Here is a 23,657-nt window from a genome sequence, read left to right as displayed (position 1 = left end):
GACTAGGGGAGGAGACATATCATTGTACCTACTTACTAGGAACAATGTGTGTTCCCTCAGTGTGTTCTAATTGTATGGGGAAGGGGCTAACACTAGGGGGCACTCAAGGGGTTAAATGTGTGTTCCCTCAGTGTGTTCTAACTGTATTGGGATAGGACTGACTAGGGGAGGAGACATATTGTACCTACTTACTAGGAACAAACGATATGTCTCCTCTCCCCTGCCAGGACAGGGATTTGTGCGCTCTCGTGCATGTAATCGCAACTGCTGGCTATGCACATTGGGTCCTCCGCCATGCAGCGGGCACGCATGCCCTCTGTTGGCTCTTAAGGGAACCCTGAATATATACGGGGTTTCACCTGCCTGTGGATGGTGCTAAGTCAGCAGGTGACCATACTGTCTGGATAGACCGGCTCTTGGGAGGTATATCAATGCATAGTGATATTTGATACAGATCATCTATAGCTACAAAGGTGAATGAGGGCTTCTGTTAAAGTGCCATTTCTAAATATTCACAAGAGTATGCACAGACTGGGCACAAGTTTACTTTAAAAGTTAGTATTGGTTTAAAAAACTAAAAATCACTCTTAGGCTAGGTTCACACTATTGCGATGCGGGAACGCCGCGAATCCGCGGCGTTTTCCCGCATCGCTCACCTCCCGCCGGCAGTTCACACTGCCCTATGCGGACGGCTGGGGGTGTCAATGTTATGTTAATGACACCCCCAGATCCGTCGGCATATCGCAGTGCGATCTGCCGACTCGCACAGGAATCGGATCGCATGGTGTGAACCCCCATGCGATCCGATTCCGTTGCGGACCCAAAAAAGGGTCCTGTGCGAGTTTGCTGCGGGACAGCTGCGAGTTCAGCCATACTATCTGTATGGCTGAACTCGCAGTGCTACGGAGATCGGATGTGATTTGCTGTGCGAATCACATCCGGTTCTCCCCCCGCAGCGGTGTGAACCCAGCCTTAATATAAAGATATTTTTGCCTAATCAGACTGTCAGAGTCGAACGGTTTCCTCACCATTGGGCTGAGTGAGATGGTCACGTCTCCTCCCCATGCAATGACAGCAAATGTAAAAAGTTAAAGTAATGCAAAATAGCCATTTACCACAGAAAAACTTCTTTAGACATAATAATTTATTTATTGTTTTTCAGGGTTCACATTTTCAGAGAAAATCCAGAGTATTTTATATACTTCCCAAGTTATAGAAACAACAATAAAAAACAGTGCAGATGTGGTTTAATAGAACTATTTTATATATTTATTTGAAAAATACTTACAAAAGCAAATGTTTTGACACTAAAATATTTAAATTTTTCCTCTAGCTGTTAACATCCGTGGGTTTAAGCATGCAGTGATAACAGTCATCTTGTATGAGCTTGCTACAATTTCCAGAGGGAAGGATAAAAGGGTTGGGCAGGTCTTTCTAAAGTCAACCGTGGCACTGCCCTCCCCTCCTCTCTCCTTCCTTACAGTAGTCAAGATTTGTGCTTAACTATCTGCATGGTTAATGCTGGGTTTGCTTTTCAATTAACACTTCAACTCCATTATTGACTGCATGCTGGTTTACTGTATTGAGTGCCACTGGAAGACCAACTGCATTAATGCATGGTCTGAAAGACACTCTACTGCCAGCAATGATGCAGATTCTTTCTGGCAGAGAAAAGCTATTAAGGTAAAGTCAAGGGAGGACCAAATATTAAACTATACACCCTGTAGGACTGCAGTGCATGGGTTACTGGAAAGATCCTTTGGTTGCAGAGACACCAAAAGGGAACCAACACATAACTGCAAACAGTTTAGTTTACTCTAATTACCACCACTGCAACATAGAACTATTGCTAACTGAAGCAGGGTCTGAAAGAGCAAAGGCAATGGTTTCCAAAGAAGGTCTATATTTCTGCACTTCATTTCTGATAGACGCTCTGTACACGTTAACTCTGTTTGAATCATATTATTGCTGGGTGAGCACTATACTGACAAAGTAGAAAATGTGTTATTGTTCTCACTGTTAAGTGGAAGAATGATTTGTCAGCAATTCACACACCTGAAGTAGCTGGATGATCATACACTGCTGAGACTTTACCTGCTAGCTCCAATACTTGTTCACTGCAAAGCCTTCCTGCACCACTTTGGCAATCTAAAGTAATACTTAGGAATTCCAAATCTTGCTCACAAATCTAGCACAAAGGGACTTTCCACAGGCTTAAAGGTGTTAAGACGAAACTGGCGATAACTCTACACACTAATATCCTTTAAAATGACAAAGGCTTGAATCAAGGATGTATGATGCAAGTCTGGCAACTTGTTTTTTTCCAAGGTAGACTTGCTGGACTGCTCTATAATTACATTTACCTGCCATGCCTCTGAAAGGCAGAGGAACCTCTCCAGCTGGTTGTACCATACATGTCAGAGGCAGATGAAAATGTCCGATGTGGGGAGTAAGCTGGATGTTGCCTCATAACTCCCACTGGAGGAGCCAAACTCTTCTGTCTCCAGTCTTCCTCTGGTGGCATGTCCACTCTCTTTGGACCCTGAATTCTAGGCTGTGGAGCAAAAGCACTTCCCCAAGAATCTCCTCTACCGATGGAAGAGCTTCTTGGCATTCTTAAGGTGCTGTACTCTAGAGTTGGAGGTGGTGGCCTATGATGTACTGAGTATCTGTCAAAGTCTCCATAAGCTGATGTTGGCTGGAAGGGGCTGTTTCGCAAGCTTCTGCCTGGTGAGCCCAAGAAGCTGGAGTTTACTGTGTGTTGTTCGGTTCTGTTGATCTGCACTGGTTGTCCTGACCACTGGTGGTAGCTGTGAACACCCTGTTCAGTGGCTCTGAGCTGCTGCCATGAGTCAGGCGAAGACCTTTGCAATGTTGAGAATAAGCTAGGAGTGGTCTTAGGAGCCCTAGGAAGAGTTGCATAGCTCAATGTCGCATCTGAGCAGTCGTTACCTCGGATATTTTCACTCCTGTCAGGCATAGCCAAAATGTTTTGGACATTCGGGTCTCCTTAATAGTTTAAAAAGGGGAAAAACAAATTAGGAATTAGGATGACTTCAGTTCAAAGACCAGTTTACTATTTAAACAATTGAAGGTAATTATATGTATCATATGTAGAGCATGTGACCTCAAAACTGTATTTAAAAGTGTTTATATGCATGCAAAATACCATTCTTAGACAATGCTCCAATACTGAACATTCAATACTTAAATCTAGAAGGGCATAAAAAATATTCAGGTTTCAAGCTTATTTAATAAACCGCATTTTTTGCTCCATTAGATGCACCTCCCCCAAAGAAAATGGAGGAAAATGTCTCTACGTCTTATGAAGCCCCCCCCTCAATTTAATACTGGAAGAGAGGCAGGAGAGTGGACAGACATCCCAAGCCCCCGTGAGTGCTGGGTGATCTGGCTGGGCCGACACTCGGACAGAAGGGCAGAGCAGCCAGTGCAGCTGAATGGGGTATGGCTACAATGTCCGCTCAGGCTGCTCTGTCTTCTGTTAGACGGATGTGATGATGTCAGGTAAGGCTGCATTTCTTTGGCACAGGTCAGGCTGCATTTCATGGGTACTGGTAAATATTTTAGTACACCATTTGGTTCAGAATATATTTTTTTCTGCCTCTAAAACCTAGGTGCATCTTATGGAGCAAAAAATATGGTAATTCATCATTTGCTGTAAAAACTATTCGGACTGTTAAAGCAGATCTTCAGGCAAATTACAAAATGCACATTTATGTGAGCGGTTTTATAGGTTTTTTTTATTCCTGTTCAGCTAGACAGCACAACTCTACTGCCTGACACCTCTGCTGACTGCACTGTAGGAGCAATACAAGCCCAGTCCACAATCTGTCTGATTGGACACAGAGGAATCAGAAGATCGCTCTGCTCTCTTCTCCACTCTAAAAAAGCAATGCGTGTTACATAAACAGCAATTTGAAATGCTGCCTTCTTCTAATCAGATTACTGCTGTGCAGTTTCACAGGAGGCCAATCCTAAGTGCGAAGGCACATATTGTTTGCCCCTGGCGTCTGTAACTATTTATGGAGCCAAAATGTGATTCAATTTGCCTTCAACTACACATACTGGAATACCCATTTTGGGTTGAGACACATTTAAAGAAAAAACTATGGGCATACACACATATGGAAGTTGTTATTGCTTACATTCCTTTTGAAGGTGCAGGCTCTGAGGTAGTCATTCTAATCTTAGCTTGACTGCCAGTTAAGTCAGTGACCAAGAACAAGCCATAGGACAAGAACATTTTTAGCATTTGCTGGTTGCATGCTTTTTCATGGTCAGTGGCAGACAAGTGAGTGAACTCCAGATCAGAATGAGACCGCAAAAATCAGCAGTGGCAGTCCCCATAGATTCTCTTTCAAGTTGTTAGGAAATGAAAAGGCCTCTGCAAATATTTTGAACAATAAATTAATACAGAGCTAAAGCAGAGAAGAAAAATATAATATAGGTACCCAGTTCATGATTTTCAAGACACACAAAATCCTAAGCTTGTCATTTCTTTTTTAATGTTTAATGAAACTGTGTGTACCTTAAAGTGGATGTAAACCCTCACATATACCCAGTGAAGTGAACAGCCTCCGATGATATGCAGAGGTGAAACAAATCTCCCTACATAAGTTTTACATGTTTATCTGCGGTCTTCAGCTTTATATATCCTTTAGAAAGTTCAGCATGTTAGAAGATTTTCTCTTCCTGGTTAGCACTGCAGTGAAGCATGGGGATACAGCCAAAACAGCTGATCGGAGGAAAGGCACACACCCCCTCTCCTCATAAGTAGAGACTTTCAGAACTGTTCATTAAATAGCTCAGCACTCTGCTAATCTATTTATAGCATCTTCCCCAACACAAATCTCCGGCTGCTTTGATCATATGTGACAGAGAACTTGTCAGGAGTTATCAGGCTGATAACAGAAGAATGGGGCAGGAGAAAGCTAGGGGACATAGTGCTTTGAAGAGAAATATGAAAACACTGCAGATATATGAGCCCAGCTCAAATTTCATGAATCTTGTTTACACCTACTTTAACCTGGGTCACCCTACAATTGGCAAACACAACCCTGCTACGTCCCTCTCCTCAGACATGTTTCGCCTGCTTATGCTGCTTAGTGTTAGTCAGTGAAGCATGTCACAGCAGAGGAATCTGCTTTAGTTCTCTACTACTTGTTCATTAAACATTACTGAAGGCTGGAGGAAGTGATGTGTATCCTCTGTCACGGTCGTGGGACTTACCAACAACTAAAATGTGTCCTAAAAGTATGGTTGGTGGTTCTGGGGAAACAACTCCAGGTATGACAGAAGAGACTGTGTAAAATTCTTTTTGTCTGTGCACTTATAAGACAAATCAATTGTATGGTCAGCAGCTGAACACAATTTTGTGGACTTGGCTAGTACACAAATACAATGTACCAAAGAAAAGGTGCAGTGATCTACCTAAAACCATTTATGAAACCCTATGTAAAAATCAAATGAGTTTATAAAAGAACCTGTGATTTGTTAAATTGATACTTCATTCCTAAAAATATATAATTAAGTGACCCTTAAACCATACTGTGTCCTCAATGTCTGTGCAAAACACATCTAAATTGTGTGAACACAGCAGATTACTAGTCCATACTATCTGTAGAGTATTACTCTGGAACTTATAATAAGGTGTAATTCCCATATATATTTTGTTATAAAATGATGGTTTTTATTGTAACCATTTTTGTTTTAATTTTTGAGGAATATTTTGTAGAATTGTTTTTGTATTTTTTTTTTGTAATTTATATTGTGGGTGGCCATTTGCAAAATAACCACAAGATGGAGCAGTAGAGCGTAGTTTAAAATTAGATAATAGAATCTGATGGAAGTAATTTACAAACAAGCAAAGCAGGGGTCTCAAACTGGCGGCCCTCCAGCTATTGCAAAACTACAAGTCCCATGATGCACTCCAAGGCTGACATGACTGACAGGCAGAGGCATGATGGGGCTTATAGTTTTGTAACAGCTGGAAGGCCACCAGTTTGAGACCCCTGATGCAAAGGGTACATATAGAGGGGAATGACCACAGGGGGGGCAATGTTCCCCTGAAGACGTCATGATAATGAAACGCACTGGGCGGGGCTTCATCTGTGAGATAATTTTAGCTCTGTGAAATGCACGACCATCTTAGAAACCAGGAAGTGTTTGGTAACTAGTAAAGTGATCCTATGGTGGTTTTATGTGAGTGCATATAGTGGCGTGTGCAACAGATGAAAGGGTTTTAAACTATATACAGATTTTTTTTTTTGCCTCTTTCTGGTGCTTGGTATGGCAGACTGGAGCTAAAAGGAGGGGGGGGGGGTTTGATATTTGATAAGCAGATCGGAGTTGTTGCTGTGGAGGAGAGTAAATAGTGAAGTCAGACCTTCTTATTAATTTAAATAATATTATCTGGTGAGTGTGCACATTGAGGCATGTGGAGGAGCACTTTTTGGCAGCGATTCGTTCACAATTGCATGTTTGCACAGAAATTGCATGAATGAAGATTTGGGACACAAAAGTAACACAGCAGAATCCCATGGAGTAATATTCTGCAGTTTGCAAAATTGTGTTTTTGCACAGAGACTGAAGACATTATATTGTTTGAATACAATTTATTATGTATATTTTATGGAGCAATACTTTGTAATTTGCATGATTGGGTATTTGGGTCACAAGAGTAATATTTTGCAATTTGCACATATTAATGTATATTTGCACAGAGAACACAATATTGTGTTATCCTCCTCAGGTGATACACAGAGATGAATAAATCCTCCTACATAGGTTTCACTTGTTTGTTTATCTGCAGTCTTCTCTTTCCTACAACCCTTCAAAAAGGGCAGAAAAGTGGCAAACAGGAGCAAAGAAAGGTTACAGAGCTGTGTTCTAAATAGACAAACTGTGTGCTGAGCTCCATCCCCCTGTCACAAATTTATCTCATGTGTCGGGAATGCTGATAACAGGGGAATGAAGCACCAGAGAGAAAAACACTTAGCCCTTGTACACATGGTCGGAGATTCTGACAACCAAATCCGTCGAATTTTGTCCGACGGAATTTGTCCGAAACTGTTGCATACACACGGTCGGACAAAGTTGTTGGAAAATCCGACGCGATTACGTTATTTTGTTACGACGGGACTACGTTCACGCTAGTAGCCAATAGCTTTGGTGTAGGAATTTGATCTGAGCATGTGTGGCACTTTGTCCGATCGGAAATTCTCTACACATGATCTGAGTATGTCCGATCGGAGCATTTTGTCGGAAAATTTTTCCGGCAAGTTGGAAAAGTTGGTCCGTTGGATATTCCGAGGGAAACAGTCCGATGCAGACCACACACAGTCGGAATATCCGACAAAACGCTCCGATAGGAAACTCTGACCGTGTGTACAAGGGCTTACTTAGGGCTTAGGCAGGCTGAATGTACCAAGTTGATCGATAAATCAACTTGGGTACAACCAGCTTGCCGGATTTGCTTCCCATAATCATGGTCTTCTCCTAGCGGGGACGGTTTCCCCTGCTGCACCAGGAGAAGAGACTTGCTCGGCAGGAGGGATTCTTGGTTAACACTGTTTGTGTTTATGGGGTAATTGTGCAAATTTCTTTCCTGCAACCAGTGCTTGCAGGAAAGAAATTTGTACCGTCTATGCCAGGCCTTAAGGGTTACTCGCCACCAGTTACCCTGAGAACATGCACTTGCATTGATGAACTCACACAATTTGACAGTAACCGTGGGATAAAGCAAAGTTCAGAAATATTCCTTTATCCAATTATTTAGCAAATCTATGTACACTAAAAACTGTATGATTGAATTGGTTCTGATATTGATGTTTTACTAACCTGACAGCTTATTATTCTAAATAGGAACCCTTCATTTTGTGTGCAAATATTAAATATTCTAACTACCAGCAAGAATAAGCCCTTTGATTTAAAGAGCACCTCTCATTCCAGATCCATCATGGCAGAGCCTGTTAGCGAGCATCCACTCACCTGCTGCCGCCACGTCCCCCACCAGCCCTCCCATTAAAGTGAATGGGAAGGTCGATGAGTCAACAGCGGGTCAGAGGAGGAGCCACTGCAGGAAAGAGATGACAGTTGCGCTTTAAAAATTATGATTTAAAATAGAGTTAATTTAAATCAAGCCTTTTTACAAGTGATTTAAATCGACTTGATTTAAAGCGGAGTTCCACCCAAAAGTGGAACTTCCACTTTAAGCACTCCTCGCCCCCTTACATGTCAAATTTGGCATGTAATATTTTTTATTTTTTTTGGGGGGGGGGGGTGCTTTCTTTTCAGTGGGACTTCCTGTCTTTCCTCTTCACAGCCACCTAGGCAACTTCTCCTCTCGTCCTAGCTGGCCCCTTTCTGCTAGCAAACTTCTGGGACACGTAACAGGTCCCAGAAGATTGCCTGGCCGATAGCAGTGCGCACCCGGCCGAGAAGCCATAAGCTGTCATGGCCGGGTGCCCACAGTTGCTATGACGGCACCGTGGAATGGGGGAGAAGCGAGGCTCCAGGCGCCCACATCGCTGGACCACGGGGTAGGTTATTGTCTGTTTATTAACCCTTCCATGCATAAGCCTATTTCTTACATTACATCTGTATTTTTTTGGTAGAAAATGACTTAGAACACCCTGACATTATGTATATTTTTTTTAGCAGAGAATCTAGATAATAAAAACTTGATTGTTGCAATATTTTATGTCACACAGTATTTGTGCAGCAGTCTTTTAAACGCAACTTTTTGGGGAAACAGACACGTTCATGAATTAAAAAAAAAACAAAAACAGTAAAGTTAGCCCAATTTTTTTGTATAATGTGAAAGATGATGTTATGCCGAGTAAATAGATATCAAACATGTCATGCTTTAAAACTATGCACACTTGTGGAATGGCGACAAACTACGCTATCTAAAATCTCCATAGGTGACATTTTGAAAAAGAATAACGGTTACCAGGTTAGAGTTACAGAGGAGGTCTAGTGCTAGAATTATTGCTCTCGCTCCGACGATTGCGGTGATACCTCACATGTGTGATTTGAACACCATTTACATATGTGGGCACGACTTCCGTATGCGTTTTGTTTGCTGCACGAGTTCGCGGGGACGGGGGTGCTTTAAAAAAAAATTTTTTCATTCTTATTTTTTTATATTGTGATCACTTATTACTGTCACAAGGAATGTAAACATCCCTTGTGACAGTAATAGGTGGTGACAGGTACTCTTTATGGAGCGATCGGGGGTCTAAAAGACCCCCCGATCCCTGCTTTGCACTTCAAAGTATTCAGATCGCAGAAAACTGCGATTCTGCATACTGTATATTTTTTTTAATCCGGCACCACTGGCAGCCGAGTAAACCGGAAGTGACGCTGTTTCCCCTCCGGGATAACAACCAAGCAGCTTTTAGCCACATCGGTTGTTATCCCTGGAAAGCCAACCGCCCGCTCTAAAAAAGCGGTACCGGGTTGATGCCTGCAGCTGCAGGCATCATCCTGGTATATCTCTCTAAAGCCGAGGCCGCATATATGCATACGCTCGGCGGGAAGGAGTTACAAGTCAGCAGCTACAGTTTTTTTGTAGCTGCTGACTTTTAATAAATTAAAAAAGTGGAATTCCACTTTAAATCAAATCCACCCTGGCACATAAGCATCAGAAGGGGACCACAGAACAATGGAAGAAGGTACCCTGGTCTGATGATTCACGTTTTGTTCTTCATCATGTGGACAGGCAGGTGCATGTGCAGCATCCTTTCCCCGTGGAAGATATGCCATCAGGATGCAATATGGGAATAAGGAAAGCCAGCAGAGGCAGTGGATGATGCTTTGTACAATGTTCTGCTGGGAAACCTTGATCCTGCCATTCATGAACAGTGTTGCAGACAATGTACACCAGCAGGATAACACACCCTGCCACACATAAAATAGTTCAAGAATCGTTTGAAGAACACAGCAAGTTCCAAGTGTTGACTTGGCCTCCAAATTCTCCTGATCTCAATCCGTTGAGCATCTGTGGGATGTTCTGCAAAAACAAGTCCGATCCATAGAGGCCCCACTTCAGAACTTATAGGACTTCAAGAATCTAAGACCGACAACTTGGTTTTGTGGCATCAATGCTGTGACAGGTCAGGGCTATTTTGGCAGCAAAAGGGGGAAAATACTTATTAGGTGGGTCATCCTAATGTTATGGCTGATAGGTATATATACAACTGCACCAGAAAAGCGCCATACAATCCAAGGATCCATATAAAAGATTAGTTAGTGAGCAAAAGGACATTATTAAAAAGGCCATGATGGTCTCTGCCAGTGTGGGAATTATAGCAGATGTGGTCATCAAGCCACCTGTCTGGGGCCCCTTGCCATAATGTGTTTACTGTAAGTAGGTCTGCTATTGTGTTAAGGTGTTCTGTGTTTATATTCATGATAATGTGTATTGTGTCTTCTGAGCAAGAAGACAGCAAGTCTGACCTAAAAGGTCAGACATCCGAGTCAACTAGGTTGGTTAAATTACTAGTTAATTAGCTCATGTTAATTTGTTTCTGGTTACAGCTTGTATTGTTAGGGGAATATGATCAGAAGGAGGAAGCTCCGTCTCGAGTGTATAAAAGCCTGTATTCTCGTTCAAATAAAGAGTTCCAGCTTTGCTTGGTTGTAATATGCAGATATAATATCTAATATCTATATTCAGACTGGAGGAAGTGGTATAGGACAAAAGCACTCAAGCGGAGTGTGGGATAATCCGTTACAGATAATAAACCCTCTTTTTTATTATTAATATTTTTGTTATTTCAGAAGAGGAGGTACCTATTATGTTTAGTCCACCGTTTAAAAAAGACCCTTTCCTGCTGTAGCTGGGAAAGTCAAGGCCATTGCGGGTGTCTCCTTAGCGAGGTGTGTCTTAGGGGGACACCCATGTGTGTTCCACAGACACGAACAGTGCAGACAAGCCTCTCCCTTCCTTCTTTCAATCTTTAAATAAGCCTAAACTTCCATAGTATATAACTAGTGATTAAGATTGTGTAGGGAGGGGATGAGCCCATATCTATTCATTGTGGCGTTTTTGTGTTACTGTATATGTGGAGGGCACACCCACTGATTTAAAAAAAAAAAAAGATTCAGACCCTGTAGGGTTCTGTTGTGGCGTTTTATTTTGTTTTTTTTACACAAAGCCTCTTCCTAGCTGTGTGGCTGATGGCAGCAAGAGCCTATTGCTCAGCTGCCCTTAATATCTGCTGCGAATCAAGGAATTTCAGGGAGAACTAATGGATCTTGGATCTAAATAGAGTGCACTCAGCAAGCACAAAAGGCAGATGTGACCAGGATCATGGGATCAAATAATCAGCAATAGACCACCCCCTTAAGCTTCAAAAGCAGAAGATGGGGGTGTTCACATGCTTAGGTTGCTATGCTTTGCTTCCAGTATGCAGCAAGAACTATCGCTCCTTCAAGCAAATGTTGCAATGCAAGCAGCTGTGGTGTGTCAGTGTGGCAATTACAGGGTTTAACATGGATGGTGAGGAGGCATCATATCGCCTTCTCACCACCTGTCAAATACCTCTCAAAAGCGATCCAAACATGTTAAGCAAAACTTATGTCCAAAACAGCAAAAGGTGTTCTTAATGCTCTGTTCTGAAAGCACTGGCCCACACAGTTAACCATGGCAAAAGAGAAAGTTTTTTCTTACAGTTCATAAACCTAGCAACTTAAGAACTTCTGCACTGGCCATCTGCACAAAGTTTGCCAACAAAGCTTGTTTGAAGGCCAGGAGATGGCATCCCCTATTTTGTGTGCATGCAAATTGGGGGTATCTTCTTGAACAAATCCCCAGAGAAGGACCAGTGGGTGCTTATAGGACATTTAAGTAGCTTAAACCTTGAAGACCTGTCCTCCTAGGAAAGGAGGTCATATTCAAATGGTTCTTGTGTCTCCTTAAGTGCTGACAAAAAATTCAAAATTCACACAATTAACAAGCATGTTAGAAACCTGCATCCTCATGGATACACAAATTAGATAATGCAGACTATATTAAGCCATATTAAGACAGCACAAAGGAAATTAAGGGTCAAGCAAATGGTGTTCAATGAAGAAATGCTAACGTAAGTGAAGTAAGCCACAAAACCAAGGCAATCGGCATGCAGGAAAGATGTGTGCAATTACCTGGTGGTCTGTGTGCCTCACCCACCATGCTGGGCGCCAGTACCTCATGAGATGGGTGCTGTATCTGGGTTGGGTAGTGCTGGGGTTCATAGGATAAGACAGAAGGGTTGTGGGTATAAGGGTAGGAGGATGAGCTGTGAGAGCGATGACTGCTGTCCACAAGTGGTTTCCTCTCATTGGATGCCTCCTTTTAACAAATGAAATAGAAAAAAAATACACCAGTAAACAAGATGGTTAATGTGAAGCAGGATAAAATACATCTGTAAAACAATTACTTTGCATAACATGGAAGGATAACACATGGCTAAACATCCAACATTGCAAGCTATAGGCACATGACTATTATAAACAGCCATTACAGACACATGGCAACAAGGTATTAAACTACGGGACAATAATAACCCTCAGTAAAAAAACAGGATTTTTTTACTTACCGTAAAATCTCTTTTCGGGAGTTCGTTAGGAGAGACAGGGTTAAATATCGTACAAGAGGAATACTGCTGTTTACAGGAATTTGTACACTAGCAAACAAGGCAGTTAGTCAGCCAAAAATATAACCCCTCCAATTCCCATCAAGCTCCAGTTTGGGGACAATCGGTAGTAAGAGTATATCATAAAGATGGACCCCAACCCCTAATTAACACTAAGAAAAGAATTGTAAAGGCAAGTACAAACATCCAGTTTCTTTATCATTCATTAAGGCACACAGCGTGAATTCTGATTCAAGAGGAATATCAAAAAGGGGTCCAGCTTGGGAGCAAGCAACACAGCAAAAAATGCTAATAAGCCCTCCAAAACTACAACGTACAACTGGAGTAGCTTGTAGGTCAAATATTTGCCTAAAAGACCTTGGGCATCAGAAGAGACCTGAATATCTACCTGGTAGAACTTGGCGAAATAGAAGACTAGGTGGCAGCCTTTTATTCTGAGAAACAGATGCAGCATTCAATATAAAATACCTCAACAAGAAAAAGTTGAAACTTGCCCTTAAGTCCAAGGAATGCTGAGTTGCAAAAGTCACATAGCAAGTGGGGAAAAGCAGGGAAAGGCAGGTTGTCCCTCTTGAGGACCCAAGGAGTCAGAACCTTGGAAGGAAGCCACACCTGAGAGATACAGTTGTGCTCATAAGTTTACATACCCTGGCATAATTTATGATTTCTTTTTTTCAGAGAATATTAACGATCACACAAAAACATTTCTTTCACTCACGGTGTTTGGCTGAAGCCATTTATTATCATTCAACTGTGTTTACTCTTTTCAAATCATAATCACAACAGAAACTACTCAAATGACCTTGATGGAAAGTTTACATACCCTGGTGATTTTTGCCTGATAACATGTACACAAGTTGACACAAAGGGGTTTGAATGGCTATTAAAGGTAACCATCCTCATCTGTGATCTGTTTTCTTGTAATTAGTGTGTGTGTATAAAAGGTCAATGAATTTCTGGCCTCCTGACTTACCCTTGCATCTTTCATCCAGTGCTGCACTGAGGTTTCTGGATTCTGAGTCATGGGGAAAGGAAAAGACATGTCAAAAGATCTGTGGGAAAAGGTAGTTGAACTGTATAAAACAGGAAAGGGATATAAAAAAATATCCAAGAAATTGAGAGTGCCAATCAGCAGTGTTCAAACTCTAATCAAGAAGTTGAAAACGAGGGGTTCTGTTGAAACCAAACCATGGTCAGGTAGACCAACTAAAATTTCAGACACAATTGCCGGGAAAATTGTTCGGGATGCAAAGAAAAACCCACAAAAACATCACGTGAAATACTGAACTCTCTGAAAACACATGGTGTAGTTGTTTCAAGATGCACAATAAGGAGGCACTTGAAGAAAGATGGGCTGCATGGTCAAGTCGCCAAAGCCATTACTGAGCAAATGCCACAAAGTATGCCGGTTACAATATGCCAAACAGCCCAGAGACAAGCCTCAAACTTTCTGGCACAAAGTCATTTGGAGTGATGAAACCAAAATTGAGCTTTTTGGCCACAACCATAAACAATACATTTGGAGAGGAGTCAGCAAGGCCTATGATGAAAGGTACACCATTCCTACTGTGAAACATGGAGGTGGATTGCTGATGTATTGGGGATGTGTGAGCTACAAAGGCACATGAAATTTGGTCAACACTGATGGCAAGATGAATGAAGTATGTTATCAAAAAATACTGAAGGAACATTTGCATTCATCAGCCAGGAAGCGGTGCATGGGACGCACTTGTACATTCCAACATAACAATGATCCAAAACACACAGACAAGTCAACCTGTCATTGGCTACAGCAGAATAAAGTGAAGGTTCTGGAGTGGCCATTTCAGTCTCTTGACCTCAATATCATTGAGACACTCTGGGGAGATCTCAAAACATGCAGTTCATGCAAGACAGCCCAAGAATTTACAGGAACTGGAGGCTTTTTTCCAAGAGGAATGGGCAGCTTTACCATCTGAGAAGATAAAGAGCCTCATCCACAAATACCACAAAAGACTTCAAGCTGTCATTGATGTTACAAGGTATGAGGAACTGGGGTATGTAAACCTTTGATCAGGGTAGTTTTTGTTGTCATTAGGATTTAAAAAGAGTAAACACAGTTGATTGATAATAAATGGTTTAAGCCAAACACTAACCATGAGTGAAATAATAATTTTTTGTGTTATTAGTATTCTCTGAAAAATGGCCAAGAAATGATAAATTCTACCAGGGTATGTAAAATTATGAGCATAACTGTAAATGCAAACAGCTCACACGGCCTCCAAAAAATGGAGAAGTACCCGCACAGGGCAGAGATAAAAGCACAATGTCCTGGTTAAGGTGAAAAAGAAAAACAAAATTAAGGAAAGGCTTTAGACCTCTAGACAGTCTTATCACTGTGTAGCATCATAAAGAGTGCCTTACAAGACACTACCTTAGAAACTCACCACGGATGCCAGAGGTGATGGCACCAAGGAAAGCTACCTGTGATTGAGAGCAGACAGAGGAATCTCTCAGATGAGCTCAAAGGGTGTTGTTCTGAAGAACTGATGGAAACAGGTTGAGATCCCTTGAAATGACAGGGGCAACTATGAGCGATACCCTCAACCAAAGCTTTTGCCAAGGAATGAGAGACAATTGGTCTTTAGAAAAGAAGTGCAAAAGCCCATATTTGTCCTTTGTCCTAGTTTTCCCAGGCCAAATGAAGATCGAGACCCGTCTGGAAAAAAGCAAGAATGCATCCCACAGAGCACCTCCTAGGATAAAAATGTCTTTCATTAAACCAAGCAAAGTATGCCTTCTAGGTGAGATAGTAACCCTTAAGGGATAAATGAATAATAATAGAAATACCCACGCTATGGAGACAATTACTAAGAAAAATGAAACCAAATTAAAAACTTTACGGGCTGCTGCTGTAGTGCAAGGTAAAACACCCCACGTGAATAAAGTGTGATTATTATACTCAGCGCTGCTCCAATAAACAAAGTGCCTATGTTATAAGCCTGGTATAAGGGTTGAAGTGTTATCTTCCGCCAATGATTAAGACTGCTGGTTATACTCTGTATATAGGTAAGGCTGTCACCTTCCTTCCACTGGTAAGTCATGTATATCATTTGTCTGGTTATAGGTATTACCTCTCCAGCTCTCCCGGTAAGCGGATATCCATATAATAGACATGTGGCAATGAAGAGAAAAGATGTATAGCGTAATACTGCTAAATTTTATTTGTTAAAGGTGAAAATCATTACACTTACATCAAAGATTTAAAAACATGCAAAGAATGCCGCTTTGGTGTGCAAACACTTCAACCCATATACCAGGGGATTTTAAAGATTATTGTTGGTGAGTGGGGACCCAGGAGGGAAGCACGGAGTGTCACCAGGATCTGCACATTATCTGTACAAGTACAGCATACCATATCTGGATGGACTTTATATGATTGCACTTTACAAGTTTTCACTAAATTTGGACCAAGCACTTTATATTGTTTATTAATTTCATTGTATTGATTACAGTAACACAGGCACTTTATTAGAGCAGCGCTGGGTATAATATTCACACTTAAGGGAGGAATATTTCCTTGTTTTTAGGTGAATCGGAATAATTTAGACAAACTGAAGCCTAGGTCCTAAACAATAGGGCCTAGGCTTCAACAGCCATGTCGTTAAAGCGAGTGACAATGAAGCAGGGTGGTAAACCCTCATTGCCAAGAGAACTTGTTTACAGACTTAGAGGCTTTGGGACTCAAAAGGTTGTGGTGGAAACCATTCACAGGCTTGGTCTTGGGTCTAGAAAACAGAGAAGTGAAAGAAACTCTTCCTAGCTTCAGGGGTTGACTTTCTTGTGCGAGACCTAGCTTTCTTTTGCTCAGGCAAAAGGATGTTGTTTTTTTCTTTACTTTGGGACATTCTTGATAAAGTTGTCCAGAAAGGCACCATAAAACAGACCCACCATCAAAAGGCATACACAATAAGCGGTTTTTGCATTGATGTTCGATAGACCTACATTTGAGCCAAAGAGTCCTCCCCAAATGTATAGATTGGAGACCAATTCTAGTTATGAGGTGTATGATATCTGCAAGCCCATCGACATAGTAGTGCAGAGGCTACAGGCAAAAGTTCAAGTTGCTCGAGAAGAAAAGACATACAGTATCCTTGGACCATAATCCCTGGGTCTGGCAGATGGACATAATGCCAATTAATGGTCGCAGGGTAAGGCTTGCTAGGGTAGAAGCAATTCTGAGGCACTGGGTTAGGCAGCTGCCAACAGGAGCTTTGACACTGGCAAAGCTGTAGAACAGCCAGGTGTAACCTCTGTCACTCCCATCATGCTCCATTTTTGTGAAAAATCTAAATTAAAAGTGGATTGTAGGAAAAGAGGGGTGGGACCTGTATCCCTTAATGCAATCCAAGAAAAATATTTATTGGAAGTTAAAAAAACTCTTTTAATGGACATAAGGAATAAGTAATACTTAGAAGCTGGGACATCCAAAAGCAGTCCAAATATGAGGGGTGAGCCACACAGTAAACGCCAACATGCTCACTAGTAAAACAAAAAACAGGAAACAAAGAGGGCTCAAAACGACTCAGAGAATCTCGAAGAACCTTGCAACCAAAGCTGGCGTCAGATGAGGCTTGAACATCCACCTGATAAAAACAGAAGACCAGGTTGCTGCCTTGCAAATCTGAGAAAAATATGTCTGAGTCTGAAAAGGCCACGAGTTTGTAAAGTGCACTAAATAGAATAAATGAACGAGAGTCCGTCCATCTGAAAGAAGCTGTAGCTGAGAGAGAGATTAACAGCATGTACCACATTCAGACAACGGAGGGAAATCTCCTTGTGATGTCTTGAAACAGGACAGAGAGATGGGAAAACAATATCCTGGTTAAGGTAAAAGGAAGAAACCACTTTGGGCAGAAGAGGCCTAAAGCCATAAAACAACCTTGTCTCTGTAGCAGAAGCAGTGTTCTTTATACGTTAAGGCCTACTCTAAAATTCTCTTTCAGAGGTGATGGCATACAACAGAGGGGCAGCCCTGTGAGAAAACAGATTTAGTGGTCGGTTTCCAAAGGAAGACATGGCAAATAGCCATAGAGGGCAGCCCTGACCACACCCATAATGTAAATTGTTTGACATGTTCAGGGCAGGACATGGGGAAGGAGAATGTCATTCCTACAGAAAATGATAAAAAGAGCACAAAGGCAGAAAGAAAGAGAAAAAAAAAAAAAAAGAAAGAAGAGGTGGCTCCCAAATCCCAAATAGTGGGAGCTAAGGCAGAACCTTGGCTTCCAAGGGCAACAGGAAAGAAGACAGCTTTGTTTACACAGGGTACCTTTTAATGGAGTAAACCCCTTGAACACAAGGGGGAGCTCTGAGTGGGCAGGCGCACCTGAAGGACACAGAAGGTGACGTAGAGGAGCAACGTCCTGCAAAGAGTGTGATCACGTATAATGTGGATGCTGTGGATCTGATGTGAGTAGAAGAGGCTTTGCCAGTAAGCCCCCTATGTGTTACATTGTGATGAAGAAGTGCTCTCTGACCCCCTATAACCAAGGAGGTGTTTGGTGTAAGACTTTTTGGTTCATGTTGGTGGAGGAGTGTCACTGGTCGTACTACACATCACAACTTTGGCTACTGGACTGTTACTATTATATTTACTTTATTTTGAAAGATTATGATGTTTATTAGTCATCATTTGAATGGCACACATCACTTTATCCATTGGGTTTGCACAGTAGAGCAGTAATGTGATGGTCTACTTTTTTATAATTTATGACTGCACAATTTTGCATATTTAAGTGGCTAGCACAACATTTTCTCTGGGTTTCATTTTTTAATTAAGTTATTATGAAAAATACATTTTAGTAGCACATACACTGGAAGAGTTTTGACAGGGTTGGGACTTTTGAGGGAGAGCAGGCTGTCAATCTTACAAAAATCATAAGCTGTTTGCTCAAGCTACTGACCGGTATGGACTGCTAAGGCAGCTGCAGGCAAAATCAGAGAAAGATGCTGAAGGAGAATGAATGAAGTATACTCGTGTTCATTGCATGTAAAATCCGCTATAATAGAGGAGATTCTTGCCATAAAAAAATAAAAATCGAAAAATCACATGGTTAACATGGAGGAGTGTGAGGACTCTAGCAGGGGACAACTTTCCAGCTGTCAGTGCCAAGCCCTTTGGCAGGGAAGCTGCAAGCCATCCCAGAGTCAAAATTAGAACAGGAGCTGGGGGAGAGGCTGCAGGATCTCTCCCTCTGAATACGATCTGTCACATTGTCAAGTGCAGGGGTACTCACCAACTAACTGCAAGAGCAGGGAAAAACAACTGTCTTCCTTAGGCTGCTTTTACACTGGGGCAGGCGTTGACAGTTAAACACCACTAGTTATATCGGCGCTTTACAGTAATTTTACCAGCGCTATTCGGCCCCTTTTAACGAGTTAAATGCGCCCATGTAGCACTGTTGCCAAAGCGCTTTGCAGGCACTTCGGCAGCGGTGCCCATTAATTTCAATAAGCAGGAGTGGTGGAGGAGCGGTGTATACACCGCTCCTCCACCGCCCCAAAGATGCCACTTGCAGGACTTTTTTTTTTTTTGTTACGTCCTGCCAGCGCAGCGCCCCAGTGTAAAAGCTGGCAGGACATTGAAAAAACACCCCTCTCCACTGAAATTAATGGAAAACTCTTCAAAAGCGCCTGAAAAGCTCATCAAAAGCTCAGTATTTTACTGCTAGTTTATAAGTGCCTCAGTGTGAAAGGGGCCTAAGGCAGCAGGGAGCCCATGGATGATCGTCGTGCAAGAATTGTGGTAGAGCGACTTAAGAGAGGGTGGGATAGAGGAAAAGGCATGTGCACGCAAGTAGGAAGTGGTGCACGCATACACAGCTTGGCAAAAAAAGAAGGCCCCAGGCAGAGTAGGCACTAAGTGCCAATTTCACAATGTTCCACAAAAACTCAGAAGAGTGTGCACTGGGAACCAAATAATAAAAAAAATGGTGCAGTGCCCTGTTCCAGATGGCCTGCAACCATAAATGCACCTTGAACAGAGCTCTGGCATTAACCCCTGCAGGAGAATAAATGAAGCAACAGTACCAAGCATGCACCAGGCTTCCCTAAAAGGCAAGGCTCTTACGTGTAGTTACTTTATCTTGTATGCGTTTGCTGAAGGATATAATAAAACTGATAAATTTAAAAGGACAAGGCCCTTACCATACCACAGCGGCAGTCCAAAAGATGCCCTGAAGACCCCACAATGCAGGCGAGCTACAACGTGCCAGGCATAATCCAGGAAGTTTTTGCCAATCCAGTGGACACTCTCCCTAAGAAGGGTTTATGGAGTTCCACCAGTGGGTGTACCGTGTACCTGAACCTGTAAAAGTGCTCTGTCCCTGACTCACACAGAGGATCAGGTGCCTTTGAGAGTGCCCTGGGGTTATATTATAGGCTGGCCATTGCAATTGAAAATGTTGTAGAAAGGGTTTTGCTACTCTTAAAACACTAGCAAAAAAACTAAAGCTTGATGGGAGTGGGAAGGGTTGTATCTGGCTAACAGCTTTGTTTGCTAGTGTTCAATCTCCTCTAGACAGCAGTATAATGCTTTTTCTATCAGAATTAAACCTGTATCCCCCAACGAAGGATAAAGAAATTCATTTTACACCAAAATGTTTTTTTTTTAATTGGCAAACAAGTATCTCTACCTCAGAAATACACCTAAAACATAGACATACAGATGGGGAAATTAATCCTTAAAGCAAAACTAGAGTAATTTTAACTAAACTAAAGTTAAAAATTGTGCAAGCATGCATACTTGCAAATCTGCGTTCTCTGTTGCATTATCCATATGCCATTTGTTAAGAGTCTGTCAGCATTAGTGTGAGTTGATAAATGCACTGCTTCCAATTGAGGGAAGTGATGTAATCAGTAATTAGGAACACTTTTTTTTATTCTTTGCCAGGAAAGGACTATGTAATAGTGTTGTGCTATTCTTCCTCTGTCCTACTTTTTGATCAGCCACTTCTTGTTTAAAAAAATAACAGCTGTCAACAAGTGAGAAGGGAGAACACAGGACAGGACTCAGAGGGCCAAAGCCAAGAGAACACACAGACTCAGGTCAAGCACTGTGCCTTCACAACAGCTAGAAGACCTTCTGGCAACCCCCAAGACACAGGACACATTTGTAAAGTCAATTTAAAATTCACAAAACATTCACTGCAGGTGAATCTTCCAGGTGCATGCATTTCAAAATGACACTGGTGAATGAACGTTAAGTGGAAATTACATTCACTGCTTTAAAAATATGCCTTATTGTTTTGTAAAAGTGCAAGCATGCACCATTTTTAATTTTTTCAGATTGTTGGAAAAAAAAAATCTGCTTTGAATTTTGCAAAAACTTTTCTTTGTATAGTTTCAAACACCACATGTAACTTGGCTGACATAGGTAAAATACAGATGGCAAACATCATGATGTCAGCTGTCTTTCCCACCAGAGTTAGCAGCTCAGTGCAGAAAAGCAAGATGATGATGTGATTTCTTCATGTAGGAAATATCGCTCAGTATAACACGGAGATAAGCCAAAATGTTTGCAAACATTTTATGGAAAAAGAGTACTATGGTACTTACAAAACTGTGGGAAGAGACCAAAGTCTCTTCTCTGCTAGAGATTACTGTTCCGCTGAGGCTCCGTGCAAGCCGCCGAAAGTTCTCTGCACTGTACAGTTCATCATCTTCGTTATCCCTGCTTTGGTCCCTTACTTGAGTGACCTGTAGGTACACACAAGTTTGATAAGTGGCAGACCTATTCTCTTTCTGTATTTTGAATTATGGGTGCAAATTATTGTTATATTTCAAAGGCTGGCCATACAAACCAAAAAATAGTTGGTCTCGGGATCCCCACAAAGTATTAGTATCGAGGAGGTGCTGCCCTAACATTTAGGGTGGGTGTAATCACAGGGGCCAACGTACAAAAATACTGAAAATAACAAAAACTTTTTATAAAAATAAAAAATAAAAAATTACACACACTGTGACCAGAGCAATATGGTGTTACCATAGTAACACTACTACACTGGTGAAGCGATCAGGATTTTACGATTGTTTATACCAGTAAATGTCACTAGTATAAGCAACCATTTTTACTGAATGAAACTGATTCAGTGTGTTTTGCTTTGATAAGTTGTGCTTGGCCACAGCTAATCATATGGTACAGATGGGCTGTGATTGACCCTGTCTGTACCATGTGATCACTGTGGCCAATCACAACTAGCAACACAATTGCACACAATGGATGGCATGAAAAAAGCCATCCATTGTTTACAATTGTCATGTGATCTGCTGTGATTGGTCACATCGTTCACATGGTACCGGTAGCAAGTTGGTACACTGATAAGTCATTGGCTGTGTCTGATGGACACAGCCAGTGACAGGTTGCACCGCAGCGCCATCATAGGTCCTTCACCTGGATTGACTTGTGGGAAAAAAAAGTTTACAATTACTTTAAGGCCCTGTTCACACATACTGTGGTGACCTGCATTTTACTACACCAAAGACACCCTGTTTGCCAATGCCTCTCCAAAAACAAAAAGGTGTTTGTGTCTATTTTTCTCCTCTCTCTCACTCCTCTCAACCAACAAACATAAAAAGAATGTGATGTCAGGGTAAATAACCAGCAGTAGCATAATGATTTAACATGCATAAAAACCATGTCAACACGTGTTAAAATGTGCACTACTGCACATAAAAATGCATGTGAATGCACAACTATTTTTCAAGCATTTTTATGCCTGGAGTCTGAAAAGTGCCTATTGCAGAACAAAGCACTTAAAAGTCACTTTCAGGTTATCCCCCACATGTCCTGACCAGCGGGGTCTGGACACAGTACTCCAAAAGCCTGGCTGAGGACGACCATGCTAAAAAGCTGCAATTGAAGAGACAAAGCTTCAGCTTTGGTGTATAGAAGTGCCTTGATTGAAGAAAAAAAAAAAAAAAACTAAGAAAAAAGCGTGTTAGTCTAAACAAAGCAGATGTCCATCCTCCTAGGATACTAAAAAAAAATAACTGAGGCATGCTGGTAGAGGGAGGGGTTATTCTAATCTGGGTTAAATTATTTATTTTTTTTGCCAGCATCCAACCATCCTGTAGACAGCAGTACTACCTGAAGGTTAAAGACTTCCTGTGACCTTCAATGGACAAGGAATATCTGTCTTGTCCCATTAAAGCCATATCTAGTGCAAAGTTATCTTACTCTGTTTATAGACAAGACATTGTATATTTAGGATTAGTTTGTAGAAAACGCAATAGTAAAATTCACAGCACAGACCTCCTTATCACTGACTCATCAGTCAATTATTTTCCCTTTACCTTAGACACAGGTGAGTGTGTGGTACCACAGAGACTACGCTCTATCTCTGCTGTTGGAGTTCGTGATAAACCTCGACCAGCCACTTGCTTTCGCGCAGATGTATTGTCCATAACTGATTGAGAGAATCACAAAAAATGAACTAAACAATTGTCAAGGCAGTAAACGTTTGTTAGTGTTTATTTAAAATAAAACAAAGGGACAAACAATGCTTATGTGTGACCCATTCCTATAGCTAGAAGACTTAGAACTATAAGGGCTCTTTCACACTGAGGCGGTGGGGGCAGTAGCGGTAAAGTGCTGCTTTAAGCGGCACTTTTCCGACGCTAGAGGTGCACTTTTAATCCACCCGAAGGGATTAAAAGCGACTGCAAAGCACCAAATCGGTTTGCAGGCGCTTCAGCAGCTCTGCACATTGATTTCAATGGGCAGGGCGTTTTAGGAGTGGTGTGTACACCGCTCCTAAACCGCCCCAAGGATGCTGCTTGCAGGACTTTTTTTTAATGTCCTGCAAGCACACCGCTCCGGTGTGAAAGCACTCGGCTCTCAAACTGGAGTGACAGGAGAGGCGCTTTGCAGACGCTATTTACGTCTGTAACGCACCTCAGTGTGAAAGTGGCTTAATATTAGATTTCACCTATAGTGTTACCCACGGGTGAAAT

The 23,657-nt window shown here is 41.8% G+C and overlaps 1 protein-coding gene across 5 annotated transcripts in view; it reads right to left on the bottom strand.

Moving 5' to 3' along the window:
• Nucleotides 1-1,126: 1,126 nt before the first annotated feature.
• USP54 (ubiquitin specific peptidase 54) overlaps nucleotides 1,127-23,657 on the bottom strand; it is a 260,296-nt gene continuing 237,765 nt past the window's right edge. For 4 of the 5 annotated variants that reach the window (XM_077454554.1, XM_077454557.1, XM_077454555.1 and 1 more), the window contains exons 20-23: nucleotides 22,998-23,110; nucleotides 21,261-21,401; nucleotides 12,172-12,358; nucleotides 1,127-3,009 (exon numbers count right to left, since the gene is read on the bottom strand). In XM_077454554.1, coding sequence (XP_077310680.1) covers nucleotides 2,360-3,009; nucleotides 12,172-12,358; nucleotides 21,261-21,401; nucleotides 22,998-23,110 — 1,091 coding nt within the window. In that variant the 3' untranslated portion in view covers nucleotides 1,127-2,359. The remainder of the gene's footprint in view (nucleotides 3,010-12,171; nucleotides 12,359-21,260; nucleotides 21,402-22,997; nucleotides 23,111-23,657) is intronic. The other variant, XM_077454558.1, reaches the window with a different exon arrangement.

Source organism: Lithobates pipiens, unplaced genomic scaffold (genome assembly GCF_037356315.1).
Source record: "Lithobates pipiens isolate NorthernLeopardFrog02 unplaced genomic scaffold, aLitPip1_a1.2 Scaffold_25, whole genome shotgun sequence".
NCBI classification, from domain to species: domain Eukaryota; kingdom Metazoa; phylum Chordata; class Amphibia; order Anura; family Ranidae; genus Lithobates; species Lithobates pipiens.
The sequence above is the reverse complement of the archived record's forward strand: the minus strand, read 5'-3'. Positions and strand labels throughout refer to the sequence as shown.